The following is a 12,281-nucleotide window of genomic DNA, read 5'->3' as shown; positions in this document are numbered from 1 at the left end:
AGCCAGATAGTAACCACACCCCTGTTTATGACGGCACAATCTTGTAACCAGGCAGTATTGGCCGCTTTAAGGTGAAACCATAATTAAGTGCAGAATCCCATATGGATCTCGTCACGTGTAGAACTGCCTCCCAGCATGCTAAACTAATATTAGAATAAATTCATCCATTAGTAGAGCAACCTTAGTCCTTCTGGGGGACACATGTATAGGTAGAATGTTCAGCATTTCCTCCTTTTAGTTTTTCTCATAATGTTACATGATCAGATAATGTATCTTCCAGGAAATCAAATCTTTTTTAATAAATTATGTTTGTTCTGTAATACTTACCTGATAAAATTATTAATAACCCCTCCCACCCTTCCCCACAATGTGAGCATTCCCCTTGGTGACACTCAAAAAAATAAACAAACACTGGTTTAAACTAGGTAAAACAGTAGTCACCCAGTGGGTAGATAAGGAAGTTAACCTGTAAGAGTTGCTTCTCATTTCATATATATATGTATGTGTCCTCAAAAGATCATTTGCCATTATAGAAATTGTTTTATCAATTCAGGATCAGTTTTATGGTAAAATGGTAGAAAAGATAAAAAAAATTACCTATATCTTGAGATAAGAAATGCTTTGGTTTTATAAAATATATTCTTAAACATATGTCTGGATGGAATGTATTTTTGAAACTAAATCCTCAGTCTTTTTACTTTGCAAATACATGTATAGTACTATTACAGTAATTGAATTTTTCACGGACATTTTCATCCTTAATCTATACCAGCTATTTTGTGCTGATGGGGGTTCTGACCATTTACACTACATACAAGGAGAAGGGAATTTTCTTGGTCTGTCTTCAGAAGGACAAGGCTGGTATTGACCCACCCAATGTATGGAGCTTGTCATCTACACTGAAGAAGTAAGTTGAAACTGATGACAAAAATCTTTATCCTTTTCATTTCTTTTTCGTTTCCTTTCTTCCTGTCATTTTCCTGGTGCTGATGGAATCATTGTTGTCAAAATAATTGTCAAAGGTTTGCTTGAAGTTTTAAATTAGCTTATATTGCCTAAACATTTTGATGAATTATCATCATTTCTGTCATGAACCATTATGAAGATAAATCAGTTCATTCTGTGACACGCTTATGACCTTTAGAGTCAAGGTTACAAGGCTAGAAACTTTGCATTCAGATTTTGGTTCTGTTTTTTCATTTGCTGCTATTTCCTTTTTCTAGGCCTCTGGTTTGCTGAGTAGTCTAATATGCTCACCATTGCCAATCACTGCCATCTAACCTCTCTCTGCATGGGTTCAAGTCTCTGGCTAAGCCAACATGAGTATGTGAGAAAGCTTGTCAGTAGCTTCCCATGGGGTGGTGGTTCTTGCTGGAATTTCTTTTGGGTTCTTCCTCCACCAGTTGAACTGGCTGCCATGAATAGCTTATCATGTGCTAATAAATAGTGTTAAACAACATCAACAACATTTCCTAACCCCTTGCTGGATACTTTGTTCATACTTTGAATGAATCATTATGAAGCTGGGCAGTACATTCTGCAACATGTTTATTCACACTTTTGACCTTGGTGTCAAGGTCATAGAGAACATTTGTATTAATTTTGGGGGATTAAAGTTTTTCATTTGTATATATTTTACTAAATCTCTTAATAGCCTCTATTCGTGACAGAAATGAATCATTATAAGTCTGATTGATTCATACCAGTGATGAATCATTATAAGTCTAATTTATTCATGCTTGGGATGAATCGTTATAAGTCTTAATTTATTTGTGATTGGGATGAATCATTATTTTTAAGTCATAGCTGTTCATGCCAGAGTCATTGTGAGCCTGCACTGTTCATGCCAGGGATGAATCGTTTTAAGTCTAAGTTATTCATGCCAGGGATGAATCATTGTAAGACTAACTATTCATTCTGCAGCACACTTGTTTATCCTTTCAACATTTGGTTCAGGGTCACTTATTTTGAAGTTTTCATTGATGAAGGCCTCAGCATTGATAGCCTTGCTTTCTCGTTATAAAAATAGTAAAGAAAGTGTGTGTGTTTTTATTGCTTTGTTTTTTATGTGCAGTTCATATAGATTCTTTTGTAGTAATGGAAAATCTTGTCACATTCATAGGATTGAAAGACAGCTGCACCTTAAAGAGTTCATAATATTCCAGGCACATATATAAGTAAATTTTATGTCATTTCCTGCATCAATGCTGTATCTTTAATGTACATAAACGCTCTAGTGCTTAAGCATTATCCTTGTGTTCCAGCAAACATTTATAGAGACAGGGCTTCCGATAATGCACAAATGTGCATCCCTGATGCAATAAAATTAAAAATGACACATTAAAAGTCACGTAAGACACAATAAAAATTTCTGACCAAGTCAATTTACAGCTTGCAGAAAAGGTCAAGGCTTCACAAAACAGAGGTCTCAAGAATTTTCTATACTGTCTGTTGTCATGCCCATTAATCGTGCATTGTGTTCATTTCCGAGTGTAGACAAATAAGTTTAGTACATGTGATCTCGAAAAGACGATGTGCTAAGGATTCAAATTAAATTATAAGATGAACTCTATGACAATAAATATTACTGCCATTTGTAGCTTTCACATGGAGACTTGGACAAAATGACGTTTGTAAATTTGGATACGTAAAAATGTCATTTGCATATTTAAATAACTTAATAAGTATTTTGGGGGTTAAATGCATACATGCCAGCCATTATGCTTTTGGGGTAATCATTGCACCATTTTTTTCAACAAATTACATTTTATGTTCTCCAGTATATGGATTAAGTAAAACTCACAAGGATTTGTGTCACTTTATTTCTGGCATTATAATGGATATTTATCCAAGGACCCTATAAAATTCAGATATGGGGGGTCTTGGGGCTCCATAAAATGTCAATTTAAGGGAAGTCCTGAGAGAGCAAACTAAGTATTACTCTTTTACACTATTAGACACTAGGTACTTGTATTACATACCAAATACCCCAAAAAATGAAGTTTTTAAAGACATGAAAAAGTCATGTACTCATGGACCACCTGAATTTCTTATGGATGAATACAGCTGACATAACAAAAGCTGACTGTGTCACAGTAGTCAGAACCAGTCCAGTCATGTAAGAATCATTTATAACTACATTATGGTGCAAGCACAACCGAAACCAGTCCATTCATGTAAGAATCATTTATAACTGCAATATGGTACATGTATAGCCAGAACCAGTCCAGTCATGTAAGAATAATTTATAACTACATTATGGTTTGTGTACAGCTGGATCCAGTCCAATCATGTAAAAATAATGTATAACTACATTGTAGTACATGTATAGGCAAAACCAGTCCAATCATGTAAGAATCATTAATAATTGCATTATGGTACATGTATAGCTGGAACCAGTCCAGTGATGTAAGAATCATTTATAACTGCATTATACTACATGGATATCATTTATTATCTGAATTCATTGGGTGACAGGAAATTTTAATTAATAAATGTTTGGATGTTTAGATGGAATAGTTGCATTTCAGCTAGTTTGAAAAAAGTCACGCATTCATACACTTGTACACCAGTTCCTTTTTAACTTGTCCCTGGATAACTCATGAACCTGCTTGTAACATGGGTTCATTTATGGATCTCATGGGTATTTTTAGTATAAAATATTCCAAAATGTGGCACCTATTTGTTAAACATGAAGAAAATTATGATTGAAGTTGGTAAATGAAACATTGATATTTCACTTGTATCTTCAAAAGGGTGGTTTTGTACCTGGAATTTTTGAATCAACATCATGAAATTCTCCCTCTGTCTGCTTGGGTTCAAGTCCAAGGCTCGGCTAGCGTGGGTACGTGGGAAAGCCTGCCAGTAGCTTCTACTGGGTCGGTGGTTCTTCCCTGGGTTTTCCAGGGTTCTTCCTCCACCAGTTATACTGGCCACCATGTATAGCATATCTTGTGTTGAAAATGGCGTTAAACCCTAGAACAACAACGACGACAACATGAAATTCTCAACTTTTAACTAAAAGTCTTACATTTTTGGAAACAGTTCCTAACAATATTCTTAGTATACTGTAAATAGCAGTATTTGACCAAATTTGGATCATTGAAAACCACTCTGTGAAATAAATGCCAATTAATAATAAGTTTTTCAAGAGAAATTCATATTTTAGTTCTATCATTCAGCTTGGTTTTATCATCATCATCGTAAATCCAATATGCCTCTTGTGAAAAATGGAAATCTACAATCACATCTATGTCTGTGATTTGATCTCCGACTTGCAAAAGTATTTGTTATATTCTTGCACTCATTTAAAAGCAGACCTCATGTTAATTAATCTTTTGTATGAAATCAACTAAAGCAGTTGGAATAAAAGAGAAGTCAAAAGGCATGCAAACCATATCTTCATAAGAGCTAGCGGTCACTGTCATGTGTCAGGTCAACTCATTTCAGTTGATTAATCGAACAGTTATAAATATCATTATGTAATATAATTTAACTGCCTAAAATTAGCCTACTCATTCACAAATGTGATAGAATATATCAAGGCAACTAAAGGAAAATGAGCGGTGAATAAAAAGCTTTGTTTCACAGATACACTTCATTGTGGAGAAGCGATTTCCAGATTTTGTAGTGAACTTAAAATTTCTGAATTGACGCTCAGATTTCCTCAGTTATGAGAAGTTTTACTATTAATTTCAGCAAAATTATAAAACAAGATTTTACTAATACAACAATTACAAAAAAGTTGAGTTTCGGAGTTGAAGGTTGTTTCACAAAATAAATTTCCTTAGTTTTTGAATCAACAAGAATGTTTTTGTGTGATGGGTTTTGCTGAAACCTCCTGGAGTAATGTTATTACATGATGGGTTTTGCTGAAACCTCCTGGAGTAATGTTATTACATGATGGGTTTTGCTGAAACCTCCTGAAGTAATGTTATTACATGATGGGTTTTGCTGAAACCTCCTGGAGTAATGTTATTACATGATGAGTTTTGCTGAAACCTCCTGGAGTAATGTTATTACATGATGGGTTTTGCTGAAACCTCCTGGAGTAATGTTATTACATGATGGGTTTTGCTGAAACCTCTTGGAGTAATGTTATTGATCTTTCAGTGGTTGGGCATCTTGAATATTAAGGTAATTAATGTTGCCCCTCCATTTTTTCTTCACCATGTCAAGGATGGCATTCCCTTTATAATTTGTTAGGGCCCTCACTGACACACACCCTTGCTTATAGTGTGGTCTGTTTTCTGGAACCTATTATGCATGAATTATCATATGAGACTTGTATATGTTATATAAAATTCAAATGCATTAAAACTTTATATTAATACTCACCTTATTCAGAATTCATATGCATTAAAACTTTATATTAATACTCACCTTATTCAGAATTCAAATGCATTAAAACTTTATATTAATACTCACCTTATTCAGAATTCATATGCATTAAAACTTTATATTAATGCTCTCTTTATTCAGAATTCATATGCATTAAAACTTTATATTAATGCTCACCTTATTCAGAATTCATATGCATTAAAACTTTATATTAATGCTCACCTTATTCAGAATTCATATGCATTAAAACTTTATATTAATGCTCACTTTATTCAGAATTCATATGCATTAAAACTTTATATTAATGCTCTCTTTATTCAGAATTCATATGCATTAAAACTTTATATTAATGCTCACCTTATTCAGAATTCATATGCATTAAAACTTTATATTAATGCTCACTTTATTCAGAATTCATATGCATTAAAACTTTATATTAATGCTCTCTTTATTCAGAATTCAAATGCATTAAAACTTTATATCAATGCTCTCTTTATTTAGAATTCAAATGCATTAAAACTTTATATTAATACTTACCTTATTCAGAATTCAGATGCATTAAAACTTTATATTAATGCTTTCTTTATTCAGAATTCAAATCCATTAACACTTTATATTAATGCTCACTTTATTCAGAATTCAAGTGCATTAAAATTTTATATTAATACTTACCTTATTCAGAATTCAGATACATTAAAACTTTATATCAATGCTCACTTTATTCAGAATTCAAATGCATTAAAACTTATATTAATGCTCACTTGATGCTTTCAGATATGATGACACATATACGCTGCACATGACCTTGCAAGATGGCACAAAACACAAAACAAGATCTGAAGAAATAACAAAATCTGTTGCCAGCTTTTTCGATGAAAATGGTACACTTTGCTTTGACCTATATGAGCCTGAAGTCAGAATGCTACAGGGTAGAATAGCAGTGGACAAGAAGGAATAACAGCTTACATCAAACTGATACTTTTCTCTGTGTGTGTATGTGTAAGTGAGAGAGAGGGGAGGGGTGTTTATGATCAAGAATAATATTTTCATTAGGTAAGATGAAATTGTGGTATGAAATAAACATTTATGCCATCTCTTCCGACATTTAAAGTAAGAAATAAATTATTATATTTATTCTGGTAAGACCAGGAGACACCGTTTAAAGCCTTATATTAGAGGTTTTATTTATTCTTCATTTGAATTTAAAAGCATGATTACAATACATCCTAGTTGGTACCAAATGGCAGTTGACTGCAGTAAGTGGTAATTGTTTTGATTGTAAAAAGCCTTCTTGTTTTAGTAACTGGAAAAGATTGTAGTATATTTTTTCATGAACAAAGTAAGGTTTTGATATGGTCCTGCACCAGTCTTGTGTCATTCTTCATCCATCAGCATTTGCTATTTTCAGCTTTTCACAACTGACTGGGCTAGTTTCCACAAAATTTGGCAGACAGCTTCCTAGAATGAAGGCTGTCAAGTTTATGTAAATGATGCCAAATATCATAATTTAATATGGCCACATAAATGTTGCCAAATATCATAATTCAGTATGGCCACATATCCAAAAAAAACAAGATTTTACAACTAACCAGATATTGACCAAATCTATTGAGCAGAAAGCAGCCTGGTTTAAATGTCAATCCACCTACCATCAAATATGGCTGCTGTTACTAAAATAATAGGGACCCCGAATGGTCGAGAGGTCTAAAGGACTCACTGTTCCGGATCACTGGCATCTCACCTGTCTGCCTGGGTTCGAGTCTCAGGCTTGGCTAACGTGGGTACGTGAGAAAGCTTGCCAGTAGCTTCTTGTGGGTTGGTGCTTCTTCCTGGGGTTTTCCAGGTTTCTTCCTCCAAAATTTATACTGGCCACCTTGTATAGCCTATAATGTGCTGAAAAAGGGCGTTAAACCCTACAACAACAACAACAACAACAACTAAAATATTAAAACACATGTAAACTTCTTTAAAAAACAGTCAGCAGAAACCAAACAAATTTGACAGAAAGCACCTTGGCATGAAGGCATATTAAGTCTGTAAATATGATGTCTATCCACCATTACTAAAAGTGAAAAACCTTTAAAGGATTTCTTCTGAAAAAGCACAAGACAGAATTTTTAATCATGTGTGATTGAAAGTGTTCTTGTATAAAGCCTTTTAATATCTATCATATGATGTTGATCAGTCCAGTATATTTGTTTAAGAAACAGACAAGCCTTCTTAAATTACTTTATAAAAATCACAGAACAGAATTGAACCAGATTTGACAGAAATCATAATATTTGGTCAAAGAGTGTAAAAACTGAGCAAAATTCAATATTTTGGGGGAAACCATTCAACCAACATTTCGGCCAAAGAGTGTAAAAGCAAACAAAAATTCACTATTTTTGGGGAATCATTCAACCAACATTTGGGCCAAAGAATGTAAAAGCAGAGAAAAGTTCAATATTTTGGTGGAACCATTCAACCAACATTTAAGAAATTTGTAAGGAAAGCACCCTCCTAACCCAGATTATCCATCTGCTGAAATTCAGTTTTTTGGTACTTGTAGCTGTTAGGTGAGTGAAGTGAGGCCAGTTGCTTTGTGTTTCTCGAAGAATGAGTTGGTATCGAGGATTGTCCAGCCCTAATAATAGTAACTATAGTGATACTTTCAGTGAATCTCTCTCATTGTAGAGGATTGTGGATTGTTTGTTTTCCTTCACTAACCTCTGTCAGATGTAATGTTTTGGACTCATTTTTCAGCCTCTTCCATGAGTTACTCATCATTGCTACAACACAGTTTCATAGTCATGAAATAAAATGCTTTATAATCAAAACATGCTATATGTTGAAAAAGAATGGCATCTGTATGATTGGTTTTTGATAAGCCCAAGACATCTAAGAGAAAGTTGTCCAAAGAATAGCATTTGAAAGTATTTTTGTCCTGTTTACAGTAAAATTAGTTTGTAAACAGTTAACACGGGTGAATAAAGGCATGAATAAGGAGAGTGTACTACAGTCGTATGCATGTCATGATAGGTGAGAGTCAGTCATACACCTTCTTTCCATGTAAAGTTCCATTATTGAGTAACGGCTTGTCATTCCCTCAGAGTGCTAGTCTGTGAGCTATTGAATGGGGAAAAAAAAATCAACAATGCTTTAAAAGATTCCTCATATATTACACTGGGATATTTGCAAGAATACTTAAAACTGAGTTAATGCATAACTGTGCGAGTATTAAAAATTTGAAGAAAAGTGAAATCTGTGCTAATGAAGGGACAGTCGACAGACTATGATAAAATTTTTTCATTTGTATATGTGGTTTATAATTGTTTGATGTGAGCAAAATCAAGTAAGTAAATTTGTTTGTAAGTGGCCCTGTGGAATATCATATGAAAACCAGTATCTTGTTAATTACTCATTTCATGGCAGTCTTGCACATAGTCCCAACTAGCTGAGTACATTATACACTCACATATAAGTTGCACCAGCTGCAAACAACACAGACCCAGATCTGCCTCTGGATAATGTGCCAGTAGATCTGTGTCTCTGCATATTTTTAAGAGTAATCAGTAGAACAAACAACATAGACCCTGAACTGCTATTGCATGATACAACAGCAGATCAGGAACTGTGGTGTTTGGGCCCATCTTGTATGTCAAGAAAATTCTGTAAAATCTATACATTATATTTTACAAAATATACCCATATATCAGCTTGTTAAAACTTCATCATTTTTCTGACACACTGTATTAATCATGTTTCACTGATCAATTTATCATGACATATAACTTTCCTTAATCAGTTATTTATCAAATATTGTTTGCAACTGATGTTTATGTTGACAGTTTGAAAACTTGCTTCTAATCAGGGTCTATTCTTGGAAGTGAGATTGTAGTATTGATGGTAATTTTTTTTAAAATTAATTGCACAAAAACTCCACTATTATTTCTTTCTTAAATCCTTCCAGTGTTTAATAAAGTTCCTCCCTTTCTTCAAATGGAAAGGTTTGTTCTCTCCCCCTCCCCACAAAATTTCCGTTCTGAGATAGACCCAGTTGATCTTTTTCTTATTATTCTTGAAAATCATAAATTACTCATGTCAGGTACATCAAAAAAAAGTTTATGTTGATGAGTGACTCTTTTTTCAGTATGACAAATTAATGAATTGATATCTGTATTAACAGAAAGCCTGCAAGGCTAGTAATCATTGCAACAACTTAATTTTGCATCCAATTTCTCTCTAATTTGTACTACAATAAACTGAGGTAAAAAGTGACCTTATTTAAAATGATGTTGTAATGATCACATTATTTTGAACAGTTCAGTAGACATTGACTTTTTAAAGTCCGTATATTATATATAAAAAATAACCCAGGTCAAATTCAATTTTCATCTTTCTCTAACAGTATTCAACAGAGTTATTGCCCCTGCTTGACTTGGCATGTTTCCCTTGAATGTCTTGAGCATCTATGTCACATTGACACATACATAATTGGGGTTTGTGGCTTTGTAATGGAGAAAGAGGTTAAATTATTAAAAGATTTAAGTTTTGTTTTTCTAATTTTAGTTGCAGATATTATTTAGAAGAATATAAGTCCTCATTAAAATATAAATAAGTCAGAAAGATCTTATTACAGTTCAAAAGCTAGTTGTATGGAAGGATTGTAATTTTAGCCAGTTTAACTTTCACTGCTCATCCAGAGAATCAGATTGAACGTCTAGTCATAGATGAGATGTGACAGTGATCACCTGACTTATTGTTGCATGGTCCATTTGTCTTTTCACACACTGTCAGAGATGTATGTCTGATTTGTAAAATAAAAATAGGTTACGAAAAGGAATTTTTGTTTGTTTTCATTAATGCAGAGAATACTTTTTGTTTATTGTCTATGCTGAGACTCTGTATTGATTACTCCAAGATCTTTTGAGTTACTATTTTTTAATTCATCTGGAAAGCTCAGTAGAAATATTATGCCTTTATTTATGTGGTTGATGTAATGTATCACTAATTGGACCAGTCAGCTGTAATGTATCACCAATTGGACCAGTCAGCTGTAATGTATCACTATTTGGACCAGTCAGCTGTAATGTATCACTGATTGGACCAGTCAGCTGTAATGTATCACTGATTGGACCAGTCAGCTGTAATGTATCGCTAATTGGACCAGTCAGCTGTAATGTATCACTATTTGGACCAGTTAGCTGTAATGTCTCACTGATTGGACCAGTCAGCTGTAATGTATCACTGATTGGACCAGTCAGCTGTAATGTATCACTAATTGGACCAGTCAGCTGCATCCTGTTTTATTCTCTGAGAAAATCATTAATATTTTATTCTCATATTTTTCCTTGAGATTTGCTGACCAATGAGGAATGTTATGTGGAGTAAATATTCCAGCAACATTAAAGAATAGATTTAAAAAATAAAATTATATATTTTAGTCTCTTGAGTTTTGCATAAGATGACAAAGTAAACAGGTGTGATTTTATGTTCTGCAAAGGGCACTTGCATTAAAGTTTCCAGTAATTTAATTCAGATGCCACTATGTTCAGTGCAATCCATACAGAATTTTTATATATTTCTTATTCAGGATAGTATGTAATAGAAATAATGTAGTCTTGGTGCATCTGAACTGCTATTCATTAGAAATGTAGAAAAATGAAATAAATTTGTAAGGAACTTAATTAGTCTAGTAAGATCTGTAATGCAAACTTCTGGTCATTTAAGACAGACAAAAAGGTTGATTTAAAGAATCAAGAGGTGAGTAATCAAGGTCACTGTGAACTTCATAATTAACTTAAATTATGTTGAACATACCTTCACCAAATCTTTTGAATGTTTTCCTGATGTTACAAAGAAACTTATTGATTTGACATTCAGAGATCAACTGTGTCAAGTTCACTGCAGTTTGACAAAGGGAGTTGGTATTTGCATTTTAATTAGAATCCTATGGAACAAACCTGATGATTACAGGATTAGAGGTTTTGTGTCATAGTCACTGAAACCCACAACATGAATGCAGTAGGTGTGTTGTTGAGACCCACAAGAAGGCAGTAGGTATGTTATGGGCTTTTTGAAGTACCTTTATTCATGCCCGTGTGAAGTTTCACAAACTTGATGTAAAAATTTTTCACTTCATGAACCATGACAGTGCACATGCCTAATTTTTAGACTTGAAAGCTCTGAGTCGAGAGTCCACATATAGAAAGCTGGTATGGACCCAGCAGAAAGGCCCTTGGATAGTTGGCAGATAAATGGATTTAAGCCTAACACCATTTTGTGTAGTTATTCTTGTTTCAATTGAACAATATAGCTTTCTTATCTATAAAATAATTTATAATTTAAAGTGTTCATCTTAAATTAAAATATATTTTACAGTGACTATATGCATCAAGTTTATAAAGCTGTTAAAGCAAACTGATAATTGCTTTTTGCAGAGCAATACATGCCTTACTAAAAGGCCAAATATTTTACATCTGTCTTTGCATATGTTGCAGCGGGGGTGGGAGTTATTGTGAAAAATTACCATTATGCAGTTGGTTTATTGCAGGTTTGGTTATTACATATATTATTTTGGGGTTATTTTTTAAAGTAATCTTATTTTTTATTTAATATTATTATTGTTATTGTTCATATTGGGGGAATATAATACATTATACTGATTTCAGGTTAAAATATAACAGTTTATAATTCATTCAATGACAAGTGTAATAGAGTAATTCTTGTGCCAAAGTTTGTGAATGAAAAGGAAATACTAAACTAATCCTTCAGTTATATGACGGTTGTTATCATGTCTACATCGATTTACAAACAAATCTTGTTGACAAAAGCTTTTTAAAATATTATGAAATGTTGGAATCGATAAATTTACATAGTGTTCCAAGCAATCCGAAATTGCTTACAAATTTATAGATTGGCGTGTAATTTCCTTTGGTCGTCTTTCTTGAATATTTATC

At 33.3% G+C, this 12,281-nt stretch overlaps 1 protein-coding gene across 2 annotated transcripts in view; it reads left to right on the top strand.

Annotated features, from left to right (window-relative positions):
• The window catches only part of LOC149798763 (signal peptidase complex subunit 2-like), a 41,572-nt gene extending 31,407 nt beyond the window's left edge, over positions 1 to 10,165 (top strand). For both annotated transcript variants that reach the window (XM_089957641.1, XM_089957640.1), the window contains 2 exons: positions 773 to 907; positions 6,115 to 10,165. In XM_089957641.1, coding sequence (XP_089813767.1) covers positions 773 to 907; positions 6,115 to 6,298 — 319 coding nt within the window. In that variant the 3' untranslated portion in view covers positions 6,299 to 10,165. The remainder of the gene's footprint in view (positions 1 to 772; positions 908 to 6,114) is intronic.
• Positions 10,166 to 12,281: the final 2,116 nt, after the last annotated feature.

Source organism: Sinohyriopsis cumingii, chromosome 5 (genome assembly GCF_028554795.1).
Source record: "Sinohyriopsis cumingii isolate HCF-2022 chromosome 5, ASM2855479v2, whole genome shotgun sequence".
Taxonomy (NCBI): Eukaryota; Metazoa; Mollusca; class Bivalvia; order Unionida; family Unionidae; genus Sinohyriopsis; species Sinohyriopsis cumingii.
This window is presented reverse-complemented; position numbering and strand designations above follow the sequence as displayed.